Source organism: Balaenoptera acutorostrata, chromosome 1 (assembly GCF_949987535.1).
Source record: "Balaenoptera acutorostrata chromosome 1, mBalAcu1.1, whole genome shotgun sequence".
Classification (NCBI taxonomy): domain Eukaryota; kingdom Metazoa; phylum Chordata; class Mammalia; order Artiodactyla; family Balaenopteridae; genus Balaenoptera; species Balaenoptera acutorostrata.
In genome coordinates, this window is record NC_080064.1 from 12,468,000 (window position 1) to 12,490,886 (window position 22,887).

General features: G+C 49.5%; 1 protein-coding gene across 4 annotated transcripts in view; it reads right to left on the reverse strand.

The window, feature by feature from the left end:
* Window positions 1-22,887, reverse strand: part of ZBTB17 (zinc finger and BTB domain containing 17) — a 31,080-nt gene that overhangs the window by 4,269 nt on the left and 3,924 nt on the right. For 3 of the 4 annotated variants that reach the window (XM_057533706.1, XM_057533710.1, XM_057533701.1), the window contains 3 exons: window positions 1,833-2,039; window positions 775-963; window positions 5-145 (listed from right to left, as the gene is read on the reverse strand). In XM_057533706.1, the coding sequence (XP_057389689.1) occupies window positions 5-145; window positions 775-963; window positions 1,833-2,037 (535 nt within the window). In that variant the 5' untranslated portion in view covers window positions 2,038-2,039. The remainder of the gene's footprint in view (window positions 1-4; window positions 146-774; window positions 964-1,832; window positions 2,040-22,887) is intronic. The other variant, XM_057533715.1, reaches the window with a different exon arrangement.

Sequence of the window (22,887 nt, forward strand, 5' to 3'; positions counted from 1 at the left end):
TCACCGCTGGCCGTGCTCTCGGCCTGGCCGCCCCACTCCTCTTTGGGCTCCCGGCCCAGGCCTGTGGGCGCACTGCTTCTGGCCACGTCCAGCTCGCTCAGTGTAGTGGCAGCAGCCTTCTCTTCTTTGGCTCTCTTGTCCCCCACTGGAGATGGAACAGGACAGACCTGCCACTTCCCATCAAGTGTCCACCACTTGGCGGGGTGAGGTAGCCCAGAGCTTGCCAGCTCTTCCAGACCTCCCTGGGGATACATCTAAGTAGCGGTTTGTTGGTTTGCTCATTCAACAGATTATTCATAGGCACCGACATCACACCAGGCTGCCGCTGGGCCTGGGGTACAACAGTCATGGTTGCTGCTCCCATGGGGCTCGCAGACTGGTCGGGGAGACAGTCGTCACACGTGAAATGACGCTCATCAGAGATCGGTGCTTACAAGGAGAGGAGCGTGGTTCTCTGAAAGTGTGCCACGAGGAACACTGGGCCTCAGGGGGCTTTCCTGAGGCACTAAGAGGAGCAGGAGGAAGGGTGTGGGAGAGGAGACCTGCCGGAAGAGGGAAGTCCTGTGCAAAGGCCTTGAGCCAGGCGTGGCTGCCGGTGCCCTCAGGCAGGGAAGGCAGCCGGGGCCCCCCTGAGAGGCGTTCTCAGACTTTACTGCGGCTCCTCCCCGCGAACTCCCCACAACACAGGCGAGGCCGAAGAGGTGACAGAGAGAGGCGGGGGCAGAGCACCCAGCAAAAGCCACCTGCTCAGGAACAGCCTGCCAAGAATCTTACCTTCCAAGGCCGAGGCCTCCATAGTCTCCCCAGGGCTGGCAGCCGGCTCAGCCAGTGACTTGAGGGCATGGCAGGCCGTGATGATGTCCTGCATCTGCAGGAAGCTGGCCACAGCCAGCACATCGTCCACGTTCTCAGAGCTCAGGCTCAGCTTGGCCGTGTACATAAACTCCAGCACCTGCCCCAGGCCTGCCAAGGACACAGACAGCCATCACGAACCCACCTCGAGGCCTGGCACCAGCAGCCTGTCCAGCTGCTCCACTCCGTGGCAGGATCCAGGGATTTGTGAAAAGCAGAGTGGTGGTGGCAGCCCACTGTCTCCCCATCTCCTGTGCCGGTGGAGAGGCGGGCAACCTGGGGATTCTCAACCCAGACAACAGCCTCCAAAAAGAAGCACACCCATAGAGGGTGGAGGGTGTGAGTGCCCACCCTGAACACTCTCTGCCCATCCACTGCACTTCAGCACCAGAGGACAGAGTCTCTCACCACTGGCTTTCATCAGGGCTCTGCCACAAACTCTCTACCTGACCTCCAGGCCAGTCACCTGACCTCTCTGGGCCTCAGTTTCCGCATGTGTAAAATGGGGGAACGACACCTTGCCCGAACTTCTGGTGGCATGGCATGCCATTCTGGGTTGGGAACCTGAATCTAGGACCAGTTAGCTCCTTCCTCAATCCCAAGACCTTCCTGACACCCCTCCCGATCCCAACCCTTGCCATTCCCATCAAGGTGAGCACTGGGGTAGGGGGTTGAGGACTGACTCAGCAATGGAAAGGGACCAGGGCTCAGAGCCCTCCCGCTCTCTGTCCCTCCTGATGAGCTTGTCCTGTGTTCACTCCGGAGCTTATCATGAGCCCTTCCTGCCAGCGTTCCCCTTCCACCCCGCTCCCAGTCAAAAGAGGCCCTGCAAACGTGGTAAGAACTTGGTACCCACGCACTCATGGCCGAGTCTTGCGTGGGAGGTCTGGCGCACCCCACAGCTGGAAGGTGCTGCTCAAAGGAGGGCCTCGCGTGGCACGGGGCCCGCCACAAGCTCGGCCCTGGACCCAGTGGGGTACCTGCCGCGTTACTGATGTCCAGATGCACCACATCCTTCTGGTCCACGAAGAGCATCTTGAAGTACTCGCTGCAGGCCGCCAGCACTGCTTTGTGAGCCTTAAAGTCAACACCATCCACCACAAAAGTGCAGTCACACAAAAGCCCCAGTTGCCGCTGCTGGTTCAGCTGCTCCAAGACATGCTGGCTGTGCTGGGGAAAATCCATGGCTGGGGAAAGCCACAGAGCCCTCGAGTTAGCACGAGCGAGGACACCAACCAGCCCCAGCAGCAATCCCAGCACCCCCAGGTGAGAAGCAGGGGGATGGGTGGGAGGGTGGAACCAAATCCACAAAGGGCAGGTGCCTCTGCAGGCCCAGACCGACTAGGGGCTGGCTTCTAGATTCCTGGGCTAACTGGTCAGGAAAGTTCCAAAACCCAAAAAGCATGGAGGGACCAACACAAAACAGCCACCTTTGTGCCTTGCCAGGTAATGACATTAAAAAATCAAAAACCAAGCACACACAAAACACTGATTACTGTCAGCATTTCAAAAAAAAAAAAAAAAACATGGTCGCTTAACTTTTTGTTTTACAAAAAGAATGCATGACATAATCTTAGACTAAAAGATCTTTCAATTGGATACATGTGGATTCATGAAAACCTTTCTATTTTGTTTCTATTTTTCTCAGTTTGTCATGTACAGGTGAAATATGCGCTTGGGAAGGCAGACGATTCATCATCCAGCATTTCAGGAATCAGCCCCTCTCCCGCTGCACCCACAGGGGTCTGTGCAGGTTGCCTTGTCCTCGGCAAAGCCTGGCCCTCGGGGGTGAGGATCGATCTCTCCCCCACTTCCCCCACCTCTGATTCATGGGCTCAGGGAACTACACAAGAGCTGGTGAGTCTTCTGCCTCCAGAAACCTCTCTAGGCTGTCCCTGGAGAAAGAATGAACTCTGATCCTGAGCCCAGGAGCTGCTGGCCTGCTGCAGTTTCTCTGTCAAAGGCCTCACTTGCTGCCTGGAAATTCCACAACTGTCTCAAGTAAAAATGCTCACAACAACTCCAAGGCCTGGTGCCAAATCGTCCTGAACTGCACAAGCCAGGACTAAGTAAGTATCTAAAACGGCTCTCCCCTCCCCCTCAACACCACACCAGAGTCAGTCTCAGGATCGGCATTTTCTAGGGAAAAGAAGCAGACTCTCCTTTCAAGAAAGAACCCATTTCTAAGTAAACATCAGTGCCCACTCCTGGGACCACATTACATAGATCCAACCGGGCTGGGCTGTCACACCCTGGCCTGGAATCTGATAAGTGGCAGGGGTTTCTCTTCCAGTTCTTCTAGAACCTTTCTTCTGAGGCCTGGGTCTGCTCAGAGCTGCCCCAGGTGGTTTCTGGGCAGGTGAGCATGACCCTGGGAGGCTCTCGGCCTCCAGGTTTCAGCAGCCACTCACTGGCTCCGGCTGTTCCCGTTACATCAGCCTCTCGGGGCTGAGTCACCGCGCTGCAGCTCTGGAGCTGCAGTGACCATGTATGGCTGTCTGGCTGTGATGAGACATAACGAAAGCCACGCCCCCGCGCACGTGGCTTAGCCAGCACAGATCGGCTTTGAAGGATGCAAAGCCCACCCACCCATGGTGTCTGGAAACTTTTCACAAGTGGAAGGGTGTATTTGCTGAACTGGGAGAAGTCACCGAGTAGGTGGGTAGGGCTCCATCAAGTAAGGGGGGACAGGCAGTGGCAACAGGCCGTGTGCCATGGGCTGCCAGCCCCTGAGTCATGAGTTCAGAGTTGCTGCTGCTGGAGACTTGAAAATACCCTTTGTCTCCCTCCAGCGTCCCCAGGATTGTCCTTTGGTCCCAGCCTCCACACACAAGCTCCCAGCCAGAGGCACAGCTTCTTGGACCGCTCAGATCATAAGTGGCTGAGGCTCAAGCTCGTAGGTATAAGCGGGGGAGAGCCGGAAGCCAGCCCTGGAGTCAAGAGGTCAGGCGCAAGGTGGCTGGGCCCTCTGCGTCTGCTGAACAACCTGCTCGGTGACAAACCAGCCGGCACAGCACGGAGCCGCCGGAGCAAAGGCTACTACTGACCAGGACACCCCATAAAGGCATCCTTCTCTAGGTCTTCAGTCCCTAGAGAAAGCAAGTTCTCATTCGTGACCTCAAGGGATGCAAGGGAGAAAGAAGTTCGGCTGTTCTGTTCCTGAGCAGGTCAAAGCTAAAACAGAGAAGTTTTGGAGGACATGGAAAAGAACCAGTGTCCAGCCTGTAGGGTTAAACAGGCGGGCCGGGCACTTAGGCCTAGGACCTAAAGGGGGTACACACAGGCAAGGTGTAAATGGAACCAAAGGCAGGTGGCAAGGAGAGGCCTGGGCCAAACCGACCTGAGCTGTCTTCTCTCTGCTGTGGAAAAAGCCACGTGAGCAGACAAATGTGTGCACATGTGCACGGGCAGCCCCTGAGTTCCAATCACCAGTTCACCCTCTTTGTCCTCAGGTGAAATACCCGCCAAGTGCAGAAAGGGAGGGACCACCAGGGCCCACAGGTGCCTTCTCAATCAGCTGCAGAATAATCCCCTTCAGAACTTTCCAATCAGATCCAAACTCTTCCCTCCTGGCAGTGGGCCTGGCTCCCTCACCTTCACCAGGAGCCAACCCAAGAAGTGAACTGGGAGGAAGTACCTCCCAGGCTCAGAAACAACTGGGGAGCACTGGCTGAACACCCATGCCCTGCGCCCCCTCCCCCCCCGCCCCCCCCCCCCCCTGAGGTACAGAGTTGTTCCCAGGCCCCTGGGCTGGAGCCTGCTGAGAGCAGAACCCTCCAGCCAGAAAGCAATCTGACTTGCTGGGAAGATAAACATGAGAAAAGACTCCTGGCCAACAGGGTGGAAGGGACCTGCCAGCTCCAAGGTCAGGTGGTTACTGGCCTTGCCTGGGACCAAGGCCGAGACGAGCCCTTGGCGGGGACACGTCGGGGCGGGGTGCACTCACGTCCAGAGGCCTTGGGAGAAGGCTGGTACAGGTCCCTGCGAGAGGGTGGGCGGTGGCCCAGCACCCCAGCCCCTCCCCGCCCCACACGGGGGAGCAGCTGCGCGCCACGAGTAATGTTTTCCACCCAAAGCTAACTGCAGTGTTGTGATGCGAGAACCCTGCCCAGAAGTGGGCTCCTCCCCAAATGTGGGTGTCGGGAGAACACCAGAGGCTTCTGGAATCCCTCTGAAGCCTCCAAAGCTGTTCCAACAAGAGAAACAGTCCTAAAAGAGCATCTGTTCTGACAAAATCAAAGAAAGAAATGGACGAGAGAGAAAACACACAAGGATAAAAGGGAAGGAGGAAGCAGGGAAGGATGGGGGAAGTAGGGAGAGGAACTAGAAGGAAGGAAAAAGGAAAAAAAGGGCCATCCCACAAACAGAAAAATAGCGCTTAAACATGCACTCACAAGCCCCATCTTGTGATCGGCCCCCCCAGGGGGTGTGAGGGCCCTTGGGGGGCTTGCCGAGTGCTAAATGGTGTCACTTGTCAGCAGCACCGTGGATTTTATAACCGCACAGCCCCCAGGGGCAGTGGAGCTCAGAGCCTCCAGGCTGTCGTCCAGTGCTCACCCACTCACCTCCCCCAGCTGCCTGCCTGCTACAAAGCTCCAACAGCCCCTCTCTTCTCCCCAAGACGGTGAGGTGAGCCGGTGAGGGGCCAGCCGGCTCGGTCCTCCCCTCAGAGGGGCTGAGCTACAAGCAGGCCGTGCCCCACCTCCAAACCTAGGTGAACTGTTGTTCTAGAATGAGCATGCAGTCCTCTGTCTCCTGTCTCCTCTTTTATACTCTACAGTGAAAGGAACCCACCAGGATCTGGCCAAGCTTAGAGGGGACCAGGAAAAGAGGTGAGCGCGTGGGGCAGGATGCACCTGCCTGGGCCACACAGAGGGACGTGGGGGCCCCAGGGGCGGGCGGCGAAGTGGGAGCCGGTCCCGAGTGCACGCAAGGAGGGGGCGTTGTCTGAGGGGACTTGAACACAGTAACAAGATCAGCAGCCAGCCCGCTGCTCATTACCCACGGCGGGGATCGAGTGCGGTTCCGCCGGCCCACCCGTGGTGTGCGGTGCCCTCCGCTAAGCACGAGAGTGGGGTCCCTTCCTCCTCGTTTCATCTTGCTTCAAGGGTGCTACGTGTGGCCCTTAGTTAAAGCTGCTTCTAAGAAAGACCCCCTAAACTTAGCACAACAGAAAACTCACACAGAACTAGACCGCAGAGCCCATCGAGCCCAAAGCCCTCATGTTTCCGACCAACTCCGGCCTCCGAGCCGGCACCTTCCATGACACTGCTGTCTGCTCGATCCATATCCCTGATGGACGGGGCAGACCTCGGTGTCAGAGGCGGGATGCTCCCCTGAGGACAAGCAGCCTAGCTGGACACAAGCCCTGGCCAGCCTCACAAGGAATTCATTTGGGAGTGAAAACGTGAGGGACCTGGGGAAGCCCCGCAGTGTGGATGCAAACAGGCAACACGGACATGGATGTGTATGTGTGGGCAGCGTGGGCGCAGTCTCTGAGGACGGCCGCCAACAATCCCTCCCATCCGACCACACCTGCCGTGAGACTCCAGCTGAACCGGGGTGGCCCTGGGACGACTCTGACCGACAGGATGCAGTGACTCTGTGCCAGTTCCAGGCCTGGCCCTTAAGAGGTCTGGAAGATTCTGCTTTGCTTCCTTGGAACCCAGCCACCCCACTGCAGGGATGCCCAGGCGCTCCTGCTGGGGGGAGAGGACACATGGAGGGGCCCTGGAGGAGACACCAATGTGCACGGGCCCCTGAAGAAGAGCTGAGATGCCCCAGCTGACAGCACCAGGGCTCCAGCCCAGCCACCGGCTGAATGCTGGCACACGAGTGACCTCAACACCTTGTAGAACAAAAACAACTGCCCAGTCGACCCACAAAATGGGGAGAAATAATAAACTGCTGATGGTTAAAGACACTAAGTTTCGAGGTGGTTTGCTTACAGCAAGAGATAACTGATACAGATGGTAAAACTGTAAAGAAAAGGGGATGATTAACAAAAAATTTCAGGGTAACAATTCTCTCTGGATGGGAGGAGGAGCAATTAGGGTCTTCTGAGATACTGGGAGTGCTCTATTTCTTTATTTGGATACACCTAAATTTATTATTTAAACTAAATATGTGCATTTCATATACTTTTATACGGGAACATTTTTCAAAATTTAACAAAATTTGTAATAAGAAAAAAGTGAGGTAAAAGTGCCACACTCAATCCGTGCAGAGATGGGGTGTTTCCAACCATGTTCCCAGACGCTCTGGCCAGGGCTGCCCTGAGGAGGGGAAGGAGCCACAAAGGTGGACAGGAGTGCGGGGTGGGGGGGTGGGGGGAGCGCCGGAGAAAACACAATCCCTGTCATTTGCCTTTCGGATCCAAGACATCCACACACAGACTGCTGCCATGAGAGAAGTTTCTCCCTGGGTCGTGAAATCGACTCTGCTCAATTCAACAAAACCTGAATCCCAGATCCCCACAGGAACAACAAACTGGCATTTATGGCGGGTCTTCAACACACCAAGCGGCCTGGCGCCACGTGTGGCACAGTCCAATCACCTAAAAGCTAAGAGCACGGCTACACCAGGCCCCAAGCTCCGCCCTGCGGCCTCCAACAGTTAGGACTTGAGAGGCAGCACGGCGCGGCGGAGGCAGCAGAGCCTCTGGGGCCAAAGCCAAGTAGGCTCAGCTCCAGGTCCTGCCGCCTACCACACCCGCAGGTGACCTACAGCAAAGCTCTCCTCTGGCATAGTGGAGCCAGTGGGACTGCTTCCCACGTTCTTTACAGGATTAAGCTAGGTAACATAAGCAGAGGGCCTGCCCAGTGCCTGGCGTGTGGTAAGCACTCAGCAAACGACTGTTACCAGGAAGCAGCGATGCTGACTCTCTCTATTTTTTTAGGCCAAAGACCACATCAGATGGTTTCTACGTATCCTTTTATGCTGGGCACCTCGGGTATACTCAAAAACTACTTGGTGACTTGAACCTTGTTTAGATGTTGTAACCACGACCCATTATTCCTTCTAAATGCAGTCTGGAAAAATCCCGGAGCCCAATTAACATGAAGAGACAGGGGGCACTGGGCAAGAACCACTCAGAGCGATTTTCTCTGTCAGGGAAGCACTTCATATTGAACAACTGTTCCATAAACCCCAAGGGTGCTCCTGGCTGAAGGCTGGAGCGCCTGCCCAGAGCTCTAAGTGGGTCCGCACAGCAACGCTCCATCTCAGAGTCAAATGGGCGCCTGTCAAACATGAAATATTGCCCAGGTTATTAGCAAGCGCTGAACTGCATGCATTTCCAAACTGCTGCACAGAGGGAAACCATTAGCCAGGAAACAACTGGCCTACCACCAGGAGACGCCCGCCAATCTTGACGAACAACAGTCCCCAGCTCCCGGGACAGGCTGTGCCAGCTGCAGGCCTGGACAGGAGACAGCCACCCAAGGGCCTCGAGGCACCTGAGAGCGGGTGACAGGGATCAGCGTTCCTGATTTTCCAGAAATACTGGTGGCTCATGTACACAGCCTGGCATACACCAACTCAGGCCAAGGGAACGGAGTTCCCAGCAGGCCAGCCCTGCAAACATGAAAGCTGCCTGCTCAACTCCACCAACCCACCTGCTGTGACAACCCGTCCCTTTGCAGCGCAACGTGGCAGAGAAGCAAATATCAACAAAACCAACCGTACTGGAACTTTCCTCCTCGCCCAGCAAATACAGCTCTTCTATTAAACTTGTGTTTCTCAAACTTTTAAAGTCCATTTCCACTTTGTAGAAACACACAAACCTGACTCAGCCCTTCCCAACAGCCCCAAACGCTTCATCTTCTCCTGAATAGTGGCCCCCACCCTGAAAAGCACTGCTTCCTTCTACAGAATGCACCCTGCCAAGATTCAGTACCGTTTGCTTTGCTGAAGTTTGTGTTATAAAAAACACTGACTTTTTTCTAAATCTAAAAGTAATGTCTGAATATAAAATTAAACTGTGCTACTGACTTTGCTTTTCAAACTATACAACTTGTACTATCTCTAAATTTAACCACACTTCTGAAGAGGGAGTGGACATCCCCTTCCCTGACCCCCGATGGACCCCACTGCTCTAGGATCGTGGCTGCGCGGGAAGGCTGGCTGGCCCTGAAGAAAGTGTGTCCTGTATCCCAGCACCTGTGCCAGTTTATTTATTTTTATATTTTATTTTTGGCTGTGTTGGGTCTTCGTTTCTGTGCGAGGGCTTTCTCTAGTTGCAACGAGCGGGGGCCACTCTTCATCGCGGCGCACGGGCCTCTCACTATCGCGGCCTCTCCCGTTGCAGAGCACAGGCTCCAGACGCGCAGGCTCAGTAGTTGTGGCTCACGGGCCCAGTCGCTCCGCGGCATGTGGGATCTTCCCAGACCAGGGCTCGAACCCGTGTCCCCTGCACTGGCAGGCAGATTCTCAACCACTGCGCCACCAGGGAAGCCCCCCTGTGCCAGTTTAGAACCCATCATGCTAGTACTTGCTCTGGGGACTCTTGAAGCTTGACACGGGATAAATCAAGGGCCTTGCTACCAAAAAGACAAAATCAGAACATGTGGGACTGGCATGGGGTCTGATCATTCTCCAACGTCCCCCCTGCTCCCCTCTGCCCAGCACTCCCTGAGTGGTGGTGGCACATGGACACAGCCTGAAATTATACTGGTAGGTGGACTCCCCTACCAAGTTCAATAAACTCATTGCCGGGTACGCCGACTTCTTGCTTCTTCCTTACAGCTGTTTATAGCACCTACCCTAGGACTTCGCCCTCAAATCAAGTTGGGGAACAGGCCTGGTATAGAACGAATTCCTGGCCTTGTTGAATATGACCAACTCAAGGTCAAAATATTATGTGGACCCTCATGAAATGATCATTGTACTTTTGGTGCTTGTTAACTGAAAAACTATAGACAAAAACCACTATGAAAAATGAATCTCCAGTCTATTAATCACAACAGCATTAATATGTATTTGAGAAACAGTTCTATGTAAGTGAGTGATAAATCTCCCCTAATATACAGAAGATCTGTGGTGTGATACAGCTGCAGAACTACTCATACTTACTGCATTCCCCCTAGGGGTCCTCAGTCCATAAATTAAGAAACAGATATAAACAAAGACCAAAGAATTTCTCAAACATTTAATGAGTGCCTACTCTGTGCTCACCTTAGGGACAGTATTCTCACTTTGAGCCTAGCGGGGAAGACAGGTAATAAATCAATATAATACATAATGTCACATACTAAGTGCTGTGAAGAAAACCAAAGCAAGCCGAGGCAGAGGCTATTAACTATCTAAGAGGAGGGTCAAGGAGGACCTCTCTTAAGGAGGTGACATTTAAGCAAAGACCAGAATGAAGAGTGAGCCATGCTACCATAAGCCCAGGGATCATTACAGTAGGTACAAGGTAGAGCAAATGCAAAGGTCCTAAGACGGGTGTGACCTTGGCAAAAGGGGCCGGCGTGCCTGAAAAGGAGGAAGCGAGTGGGAGGATGAGAAGCGCTGAGGTGGGCAGCAGGAGAGGCTGAGATCCCTCAGGGTTTTAGAGGCCAGTGGGGCGCCCTAGGAGGGTTGAGAGCAGAAGGGTGACTGCAAGCGGGCAGGCGTGGACACAGGAACACCAGGAAAGAAGCAAGAGAGGGAGGTGGCCTCCACCAAGGCGGAGGTGGAAAGAAGTAGTCAGATTAGGGGTATGTTTTGGTGGAGCCAACATAATGGCTAATCAAGTAGATGTGGGTTGTGAGAAAAGAAAGGAGTCAAGGATGACACCAAAATTTTTAGCCTGAGAAACCTGGCCAAGGTTTTAGCCTGGCCAAGTGGCAGTGCCACTCACTGAGGTGAGGAATGACTGTGGGAGCAAAGGTTTAGCGGGAGGAAAGCAAGAGTTCTGTTTTGGCCAATTACAGTTGAGATGTCAACAGCAGAGGTGGTTGAACAGATCTCTTCACTTCATTCTGGTCTTTGCCACAAGATGGAATGGGACCACCCTGGGAGAGATTACTGTATAAAGAAGAGACAAGACCTATGGACTCAGACTCCAAGCACATGCATTTGAATCCTGGCTCCAGTATTACCAAGGGGGGCTCAAGCAAGCTTCCCTGAGTTCTAGATTGCTCACCCATTAAACTGGAGAACCACCATATACACAATGACTGTGAGGATTAAAGAAGATAAACAACAGGGAGCAGTGCACAAATACTGGCAAAAGTAGAATTAGATATTTTTTCTCTAACAAAGTCTGTGACTGATACACAGTGAAACAAACAAGGAAAAAAATGAATTAATTAAAACAAAACAAACCAGGTTATCCCAGTGAAGTCCCCTTACCAGTGAATCGCATGGCTCCTTTTGGACAAGGCAGCCGGTCAAGGCCTCGGGAAGGCAGTTGGAGACCAAAGTAGCCACACTCTGGTCCAATGTGACAAAAAAGCACATGGACTTTGTTCCCACCTGGCTTCAAACTTCTGCTGTCAGGTCTTTGTGATTGTGTGACTTAGGGCAGAAAGCCTGGGAAGAATCACCCACTCAGGTTAAATACAGACGGATTCGGGGCCCAATCTTTGCATGTGGTGGGCTGAGGGGACAGGGTAGTGGACAGTACTTTAAAGTCAACTGCAGAGCACTACCTAGTGCGGGTGCCCTGCTGGGAGCTGGCGGCTCCAAGGGGAGTAAGGCCAAGGCTGTCTGGGCACCCACTCTCGAGGACCTTCCCCCGGAGAGAAAGACCCAGACTGTCACTCCCCACTGATGAGAGCTGAAAGGTGCCACTGAGTGCCAACCTGGAAGGAAGTGGTGCCTAGTACATCTAAAAACACACAAACAAAGGCAGGAAGGGCGTCCAGGTAAAGATCAGCACAAGCAGTGGTGTGGATGCCTGACAAAGAGTGGTGTGCACGCTTGGGGGCTGGGCCGGCGGCGAACAGCACGCTTCACGTCACGAGAGTACCAAGTGAGTGGAGAAAGTGGTGAGAAATGCAGCTGGAGGGACAGGCTGGAGGCCACACCTACCACACCAGGACTTAGCTTCATCCCCAGCTGATGGGAGTCACGCCAGGGGTTTAAGCAAGAGAGAGCCACGGTTAGACTCACATTTCTGAAAGGTCACTCTGGCTGCATGAGTTATGGAGAACAGGCTGAGAGGGCAAGAGCAGAAGCAGAAAAACAACTCAGGACGTCCCGCAGCGCTGGACCCTCAGGACGTGAAGAATGGGACAACGTCACCCCCGCTGGCACGAGGAGGATCTGGCTGGTGCCCAGAATCCAACACAATTACTGTGGATCTTTCTGAGCAGCCTGTGCAAGCGGCCCTCCTGCTGAATATTATAACATCCTTTGAAGGTTTTAAGTACCTCTTCCTCGAGTGCCTCAACGTCCCTTAATATTTAGTACCCGACCCTTCCTGGGAGAAGCTGGGCCATGCTGCTTGTCCAAAACCACATCCCAGGCTGAGAATTCCTACCTCTTACTCACGTTTCAAAGAAAACGCCCACATCTCTGGAGGGACATACAAGAAAGTGGTAACGGGGATCCCCTCAGAGCAGCAGGGGAAGGGTGGAAAGGACTTACACTTTTCACTCTGTATCCTTTCTGGGTTTTTTGTTTGTTTGTTTTGTTTTACCATTTGTAAATGTTAATATTTTAATATTAAAATATTAAAACTGAGAAAATAAAACAAGGAGGGAAGGAGGGAAGAAAGAAAAAAGAGAGAAAGAAAGAAAATGTCCACAAAGTCAGAGTTTCTTTGTTTCTATTCACCGTAAAACCTTTCAGACATTTTCTACAAGACTTGGTGACTGAAAACTTCTCAACAGCAAAAATTTCTCATAAGGGAAATGGAAAATTATGATAATTTGCAAAAAGAATGTGTCACTCGGGAAAACTTGATGAGCAAAAATTCCTTAAGGGGACAAAATGGAAAGTCCCCTAGAAGAGCAGCTGGCAGCCTTTTCCAGACCCAGATGAACCCCTCCGACACTTCGAAGGCACTGAAGGCCTCTCCTGGGAGAGTCACACACACTCAGGGGGCTGACTGACTCCCCACACCCGGATAAAACTCCTGCCTTGGAATCCAGCCAAAGCTGGTTAAGTCCCTCGGGCAAGAGTACTTAAATCTCTGCACCTCAATTTCCTTTCTGTAAAATGCAGATGATAATAAAAGCTTCCACTTCACAGAGGTGCCGCTGGCCATCATTATTCTTATACGACTACATATAAACCCATGCCAGCAACATCGATCTATTACAGGAAAAGGGGGAACCCAATGCTCTCCTCCCGGCCCTATCTTCCAAAAATGGACGTAAAATCTCATCAGTAACCCAGGCACCCACGACAGAAAAGATCAGGAAAAGGCCCTGCAAACTGCAATGCTTATTCCACTCAACCGTAACCAGAAGGCAAGGCAGAGGTGCTTTGTACTTGAAGGCAAAAGCTACCTTTTTTTTTTTAATTTTTAAAAAAATTTAATTAATTAATTAATTTATTTATTTTTGGCTGCGTTGGGTCTTCATTGTTGTGTGTGGGCTTTAGTTGCGGCGAGCAGGGGCTACTCTTCGTTGTGGTGAGCGGGCTTCTCACTGTGGTGGCTTCTCGTGTTGCGGAGCATGGGCTCTAGGCGCGCGGGCTTCAGTAGTTGTAGCTCGTGGGCTCTAGAGCAGAGGCTCAGTAGTTGTGGCGCACGGGCTTAGTTGCTCTGCGGCATGTGGGATCTTCCTGGACCAGGGCTCGAGCCCGTGTCCCCTGCATTGGCAGGCGGGATCTTAACCACTGCGCCACCAGGGAAGTCCCGCTACCTTCTTTCTACAAAGAACACGATGATTTTGGAGGAGCAATGAGGCTTTCATTGAGGAAGAGGATAGAATATGACAATTCCAAAGGAAGGATTAGTTGTCCCATGGTATTAGTTAAGATCAAGAATACAAAGCAAAAGAAAAAAGTAGGTTGAATACTAATTATTAGGAGGTAGATGTATATGGACTTCAATGTAGCACATGCTTTTCACGTGACTGACTTTTTCTGGGTTTGTTTCCTCATTACGATTAGTAACTGTGAAGGTCCCTTCTACTGTTAAGATTTAATAAACGTTGAGTAAATGATTTCATTAATAAGATTACAGATTACAAATGCATGCATTTGAAGTATAACAGACACCATGTGAATGACAATAAAAATGAGATATTTATCTAGCACTTAGCAGAGTTTTTTTTTTTCATCTAAAACTTTCCCTATATTGGAAATCTTAAGATTTCCAACTATGAACATGAACTATATATAGGACATGAACATCAACTACAAACTGTATATGAACATCTATGAACTACATAAGCCAACATCAAGTTGTACATTTACTGTTCCGAATAGGATTAAACTAAAGTTAATATTCTGTAAAACTTGACTGGGCAAAACTAAATGTGTAAGAGGATATTTTAGAGGAATATTCTAGGAGACCTCAAAAACTTAAGATAGGCCTGGACACAAAGTGCTCAAGAATTCAATGTCTCAATTTCCAAGGATTTCTTCAAACTGTGAGGCTACTCAAATCCAGCTGCTGAGTGTCGCTCCAGAAGAGAGTGTTTGGACGGCAGCCCTGGGAGGATTAGAAGCAGCTCAGGCCCCAGCGCTGGCCCTTGAAGAAACAGCGCTGCGGACCTCCTGCCCCTCCCACCCACCACCTGCAACAGCCTGAGGCCTTTTAATGGATGACTTGCAACCCTGGCGGGTTTTCAGCCAGCTACTTTGAAGTGCGAGCTTCTGAGAGAAACTTGGAAAGCGCCCTAAGTGCTGCCTGGTTGTAGGGCAGGCAGGCTGAGAGACAGAGACACAGAGAAAGAGAGACAGAGAGAGCACCCGCAAGGCCATGTAAGGAAGCAGGCCAGCCCCAAGGGGCTGCTTATGGGGACTAGGGTGGGGAAGTGAGGGTACACAAACTTAATTCTTAGGGGTATGAAAGACTGGTCAGAAACCTAAATGTTCTGTTTCATTCACATTTCTACCCTTATCTTCTCAACTTCCCAAATGCAAATATAAACTGGGGGAAAATGTTTACAGCCTATATGGAAAATAAGGGTTAATAGTCCTGATATATAAAAGGCTCTTAAAATTAATCAACAATGAAAACGTACATCCACACAAAACTTGTAGACAAGTGTTCACAGCAGTGTTATTCATAACAGTCAAAAGGTCAAAACAGCCCAAATGTCTATCAACTAATGAACGGATAAATAAAACATGGTATATCCATACAATAGAGTATTATTTGACAATAAGAAAAGTACTGATATGTGCTACAACCTGAATGAACCTTGAAAATATTGTGCTACGTGAATGAAGCCAGCCACAAAAGGCTACAAGTTGCGTGATTCCATTTATATGAAATGCCCAGAACAGGCAAATCCATAATGATAGAAAGTGGTTGCCTAGGTCTGGGGGAGATAGAGGTAAATGGGGAGTGACTGCTAATGGGTGGTGGGTCCCTTTTGGGGGATGATGAAAATGTTCTGGTGGTGACGGTTGCACAACCCTGTGAATAAACTAAAAGCCATTGAATTGTACACTTAAAATAGGTGAATTGTATGGTATGTGACTGTCTCAATAAAGCTGTTATTAAAATTAAACAACAAGAGAAAATCTCCCAACAGAAAAATGAGTCAGAGAAATGAACAGGCAATTCACAAAAGAAGAAATACGAGTGGTCAATATACTCGATACAGAAAAAAGATGTTCCACCTCACTAATAATCAAAGAAATATGAATAAGTACAAGTTACCACTTCCAGTTTCAAATTGGCAAAGACTGAGTTTCCACTGTAGGTCAGTGCACGTCCCCAGCGAGCAGGAGCAGAGGGTGGTACACTGGGTCAGACCTGTCAATACCGATGTAAACTCCAAATACATTCATTGCTTAGGTGCAAATTAATGCTTGGATGTAAGTAACTGATCAGACAGTCCACCATGCAGAGGCTACATTTTCCCAGCCTGACGGGGTATTACCCAGCTGTAAGGAAATCGTGAGTCCTGGTACAGGACTGTGGGTGGGACCGTGGGACGGCAACTAGAGAAAACACAGTCTTGCTAATAGTAAGTCCCACCGTGCTAAACGCTTGAGGGGAGGTCACTGCCAAGAGAAAGAGTAGGCTCGCTGTTTCCCAAGGGCAGCGACCTGTGGAGAGCACATGTCTAACAGGGGCCACCAAGGGAGTAACTGGAGTAGCTTCCATGGCAACCTGCCTGCAAAGTGTTTCATGTATACATGCTACCTCATCCATACCCACAATAGTCCTCTGGGAGGGTATTAATATGATCACCCCCATTGCGCAGATGAGCAAAATGAGGCTTAGAGGGGTTGTCATCCGACCCAGGTCTCAACGACATGGCCAGATTCAAGGCCAAAGTCCACCACACTCTATAAGGTGTCCTCTTTTCACTTTAAACAAGGACGAAACTTCCGTGGACAGACACGGAATTCTGGGTTCACCAGGTCCTTAGTCTGTCCCAAAAGGGCAAATTCTCTGTCATTAATTGGCACTTACCAACTCCCTTTCCTTATACTAATCAGTGTCACAAAACATGTTATAAAAAAAAGCTAGAAGTGAACATTACTAAGTCTTAGTTCTAACCTGCAGAGTTTGTTGCCGCTAAATGAAACACAAAATTGAAACTCTGAAGCATCTTAATTTCTGGAAGCACGGCACACCAGGTACCCTGGCTGGCTCTCATTACGAACGGCTACAAATACTGAAGAAAAATTGTTTGACATCTTTTAAAATACATCGAAGAACTGGCAAGTCAGTAAGGACTACTGACAGATGAAACAAACTTAAGCAAAGGCTGGAATCCAGAGAGCAAGCGGAGCTATGAGGGTGGGCAGCGAAGGCATCTGCAGAACTGAGCAAGCTCGAGTTCTCCCCCTGCCGCCAAGAAGGGAGGTCTCTCGGGAGGGCCCTCCAGAATAACGCTGGCCCCAAAGGGTTATATCTTAGTGGAAAGAAGATGGCACAGAAAAAGCCTATATGAAATCTTGGCACCAAATGGAGGGGTATAAAATTCTCCCTGGGAGAATCTGTAACCGTTAGATGGCCCCCAAATGGACTACAGCCCAAATTCACACATTATAAAAAGTACACTTCAGGTAGATAAAAAGTGATCCCAGAATGAAAGTATTAAATGCAAGAAGGAGTGAGGACCAACTAAAGTAGTAAGTAAGAAATAAGTAAATCTAAACAAATACTGAACAAATGACGTCTTCTAAAATTGAAAAAGAACATACACACCTATAGAATAAAAGTTGAGAAGGGAGTGTTAGGAATTAAAGTGCGTTAAGGTCCTAACTGCTTGAGAGTAAAGTGTAAAGACATTAACTAATGTTAGAATTTGGTAAGTTATGTAAATTGAGAGATATACCATATTCGTGGATCAGAAGATCAATATCATAAAAATGTCAACTCTATCCAAATTGATATGTAATAAATTCAATTCTAATAAAATTCAAAGCAATGCTAATAAAAGACCCCAACAATTTTTATGAATTTGATAAGCACAATCTAAAATGAAGATGGAAAAGCAAAGGGCCAAAGCCTTACCAGATACCAAGAATTATTATATGAAAACTTAGAAATTAAGTCAGTGTGATACTGGCACACAGATAGAGAATAGATGGTAAAGAGGCCAGAAATAGACCCATACATTTGTGGACACCTGATGTATGATAATGGTTACTGGTGACATTAAAGACCCACAAGAAAGGGATACATTTTTTCAATAAATAGTACTGGGACAATCTGATGTGCTTATTTAAAAAAAAGGAAGGGTTTCCCTGGTGGCGCAGTGGTTGAGAATCTGCCTGCTAATGCAGGGGACACGGGTTCGAGCCCTGGTCTGGGAAGATCCCACATGCTGCGGAGCAACTAGGCCCGTGAGCCACAGCTACTGAGCCTGCGCGTCTGGAACCTGTGCTCCGCAACAAGAGAGGCCACGATAGTGAGAGGCCCGCGCACCGCGATGAAGAGTGGCCCCCACTTGCCGCAACTGGAGAAAGCCCTCACACAGAAACGAAGACCCAACACAGCCATAAATAAATAAATAAAGAAAGAAAGAAAGAAAGAAAGAAAGAAGGAAAAAGAAATTAGCTTCTTATCTCACACCATACACAAAAATAATTATAAACAGGCTAAAGAACTCAATGTAAAAGGCAAAATCATAAAATGTTTGGAAGACAATATATGGGGGAATACCTTTATAAACTTGAAGTAGGAACTTCTTAAAAAGAAACAAAAAGTGTTAACTATTAAAAAATTGATAAATGACATTAAAATTAAGAATTTCTGTTCACTGGGGACTTCTCTGGTGGTGCAGTGGTTAAGAATCTGCTTGCCAATACAGGGGACACAGGTTCGTGCCCTGGTCCAGGAGGATCCCACATGCTGCGGAGCAACTAAGCCCATGAGCCACAACTACTGAGCCTGCATGCCACAACTACTGAAGCCCGTGCACCTAGAGCCTGTGCTCCACAACAAGAAGCCACTGCAATGAGAAGCCCACACACCACAACAAAGACCCAACGCAGCCAAATAAATAATTAATTTTAAAAAAAAGAATTTATTTTCATTAAAAAAAAAAAAAACTAGAGTGACAAGACAAGCCACAAACTGGAAGTGGATAATTACAACACATCTAACTGACAAAGGATTAGTATCAAAACAAAAAACAAGAAAAAAAGTCTACATATAAATAAAAAGACAAACAATTCAATAAAAAAAATGAGCAAAAGATTTAAGCAGTTGTTTCAGAGAAGCTGAAACCTGAATGATCCATTAGTGCATGAAAAGATGCTCAACACACTAATAATCATGAAAATGCAAATCAAAACCACGAGGGGGGGCTTCCCTGGTGGTGCAGTGGTTAAGAATCCGCCTGCCAATGCAGGGGACACGGGTTCGAGCCCTGGTCCGGGAAGATCCCACATGCCGCGGAGCAACTAAGCCCGTGCGCCACAACTACTGAGCCTGTGCTCTAGAGCCCGCGAGCCACAACTACTGAGCCTGCGTGCCACAACTACTGAAGCCCGCACGCCTAGAGCCTGTGCTCCGCAACAAGAGAAGCCGCCACAATGAGAAGCCCATGCACCGCAACGAAGAGTAGCCCCCGCTCGCCGCAACTAGAGAAAGCCTGCGTGCAGCAACGAAGACCCAATGCAGCCAAAAATAAATAAAATAAATGTATTAAAAAAGAAAAAACCACATAAGGTATCACTGACCTTCCAACAGGTTAGTAAAAAATTTTTAATGTGATAATACCATTGTTTGGAGGATGTGAAGCAAACAGAATTGTCAGTTGAAGTGTAAATTGGGGAAACCACTTTGGAAACTATTTGGTATTATTTGGTCAAATTGAAGATGCACGCACCCTGTGATCCAGTCCTCCTCCCAGGGATGTACCCTGAGAGGCTGTACATGTGTGTCCCAGGAATGGTCACAGCACCACTGTCTGTCTCAGCAAAATACTGGAAACAAATCAAATGTCCATCAACAATAGAACAGATATGTTCTCATACAATGGAACATAATTTATCAGTAAAAATGAAATACACCTATATGTAACATGGATTAATCTCAAGAACACATGTTAAGGAAAAATTTTAGATCACTGAAAAATAACAAAATGATTTATTTAGTTCAAAAACATGCAAAATTAAACAATACATTGCTTAGCAATACAAACACATGTGGTAAAACTATAAAGAAAAGCTAGAGGTGGGAATTCCCTGGCAGTCCAGTGCTTAGGACTCAGCACTTTCACTCCTGTGGCCCAGGTTCAATCCCTGGTCAGGGAACTAAAATCCCACAAGCAGGTGCAGCGCAGCCAAAAAAAAAAGTAAAAAAAAGAAAAGCAAGAGAATGATAAAAGTCAAATTCAGTGATTAGGTGGGGGTGGGAATGGGACAGGATCAGGGAGGGGCACTCCAAAGGTAATGGTAACATTCTTTTTTGTAAATTGGATACATGGGCACATGGGGATTCCTTGTATCCTTTTCCCTTATATGATACAGTATTCTTTTGTATCTACTATTTAAAAAGACAATTTACAAAATTAAACAATGTTCCTTCTGACTTTAAGCAATGATTTGAAGCATTAACTTGGGCAGCTGACTGGGTTACACTAAGCCAGGAAAGTCCCTAACAAGGGGCCCACCCGGCCCTGAGACTATAGTAATGAGAAGTGCTTCACCACCCTGGCTGGCTCCGAATCCGGAGAGATATAACTTCCCACTGAGCCCTGGAGCCTTCCATTCAGGACAGGAAAATTACTGCTTAGATTAATCGGCCAGTACAGGAAGTAGTGCGGGTGGGGTGGGGAGAACAGGTTCTGCTGCCAGACCTTTTAAGACCAGAAGCTGAGTATTTTTTTGATGTTACAATGAACCCACCAAGCCTCCCTTCGGGCTAGGTCCCCACTCTCAGCTGGAATTGCCACCTCTGAGCCTCTGCATTCTGCGGTTGAGACATGAGTGAACAACTCTCAATTCTAACCATGCCCTTTGCTTCCTTCCTTTGAAGCTCAAGGCTGATCTCTCCAATTCATAACAAGCAGGTTTGAATGGAAGAGCCCATGCTCTGGTTTTCTGTACGTATCTGTGACTATATTATTGAGGTCAACCTTAATTGGTCCTTGGACTGTTGAGCTACTGACACCCATGAGGACCTCCGAGAGTGCCAGGCACCTATGCTGACACTCGACACACACATCTGCAGCAAATGCTGAAAGCACTCGGTGCTAAAATGCCTACTCTTTGTGACCTCTATGATTTCAATCATTTAAAAATGTGGCCAGCAAAAGAGGTAGATTATGGTCTCCAGGACAATATGCTTTGTGCACAAAATGTACTGGGAGTTTTTCGTTTCCTCTAAGGTTGGGGTCCCTCCCTTTTGTGGTGTCTGTTACCCTGCCAGACACCGTGTCTGAGTACCTCCGTGCCACCCACGCGGCACCATCTTGGGGGAATTCCAGGACGGTAGAGAGTGGGCCACCTGCTCTCTCCTCCGGCAAACTGTTACAACTGAAGCTCTGCCCACAGAGGCTGCCCTTTCAGTGTTCTAAATGGAAGGTTCAGTATATGTGCAACAAAATCAAGCCATTTGGCACTTAAAAATGGTCTTCCCTATATATACATACAGACATATATATGCACAGAAGAGCCCGGGCACGACACACAAACGCTGTTAATAGTTATCTGGGAGGGGAACCGGGTCAGGCGTGGGAGGGTGACTTACTTTCCCCAGTACTTTTGTTAGAACCTTCTGATTTTTGGACCTCATGCATGTATTCCTGTCCTAAACATTTTTTTCTTCCTCAACTCTGCACACTTCCTTTCTTGACCCTCACAGGGTCATCCTCTCCTAACACATAATAATGCTAGTTACCAATTATGGAGTCAAGGACTTGACTAAGCATTTTACATGCATTACCTCATTAATAATTCCACCCAATAAAGTTAGTGTGAGGTCATCATTATCTCCACTTCACACCCGAGGAAGTGGAGGTTTAGAGAGGTCAAGTACTTTGCCCAAAGGCACACAGCTAGTAAGTATAAGGACCAGCTCAGGTACGTTTGGCTTAGAAGTTCATGCTTCTAACCAGCACCCTGTACCTCAGGGGTTCTTAGCTGGGGGCACTTTTGCCCGAGGAGACGTACAGCCTCCTCTGGAGACATTTCAGCTGTCACAGTTGGAGGTAGGTGGGGGCTACTGGCATCTGTGGGCAGAGGCCAGGGGTGCTACTCGCATCCTGAAGTGCACAGGACGGCCCCCAAGACAAAGACTCACTAAGCCCCAAATGGCAATAATGTCAACGTTGAGGAACCCTGCTCTACTGGAAAAAGAAAGACAGAGAAACTGTCTCTGAACTAAACTCTCATAGTTTAGGTCATAGTTCACCATGTCCACATCCCATATTACACCCAGACACCAAATAAACCATTGGGTTGTCCTCTCTTCATTAACAGCATGCCAAACCCTCATCACACTGGAGGTCTCTCCAGCCCCACTGGCCGATCACCCATTCACCCAACAATGTTTACTGAGCACCAACTGCGTGCCAGGAAATGACCTACACAGTGGGAATACCAGGAGAAATAAGACCCTGTCCCCGCCCACGAGCTGCTGGTGGTCTCACAGGGAGACAGGCAAGAAAACCTATGATCATCATAGGAGGTAAGAATGTACTCCGAGGGGCTTCCCTGGTGGCGCAGTGGTTAAGAATCCGCCTGCCAGGGCTTCCCTGGTGGCGCAGTGGTTGAGAGTCTGCCTGACAATGCAGGGGACATGGGTTCGAGCCCTGGTCTGGGAAGATCCCACATGCCACGGAGCAGCTGGGCCCGTGAGCCGCAATTACTGAGCCTGCGCGTCTGGAGCCTGTGCTCCGCAACAAGAGAGGCCGCGATAGTGAGAGGCCCGCGCACCGCGATGAAGAGTGGCCCCCGCTTGCCACAACTAGAGAAAGCCCTCGCACAGAAATGAAGACCTAACACAGCCATAAATAAATAAATAAATAAATTTAAAAAAAGAATCCGCCTGCCAATGCAGGGGAGATGGGTTCGAGCCCTGGTCCAGGAAGATCCCACATGCTGCGAAGCAACTAAGCCCGTGTGCTGCAACTACTGAGCCTGCGCTCTAGAGCCCGCGAGCCACAGCTACTGAGCCCACACGCCAAAACTACTGAAGCCGCGCGTCTAGAGCCCGTGCTCCGCAACAAGAGAAGCCACCGCAATGAGAAGCCCGTGCACCACAACGAAGAGTAGCCCCCGCTTGCGGCAACTAGAGAGAGGCCACACACAGCAACAAAGACCCAACGCAGCCAAAAAAAAAAAAAAAAAGTACTGCAAGGTCATTGCAGGATGCTAAGAAATCACAGAGGAGGGGCTCCAAACTCAGCTGGGGCGGGGACGCAGGGGTGGGCAGGGCTGGGAGAAGGTTTCCCAGAAGCATTTGAGCTTGAAGGAGTTAACCAGGCAGAGGGAATCCTTTCCTTCCCAAAGGAC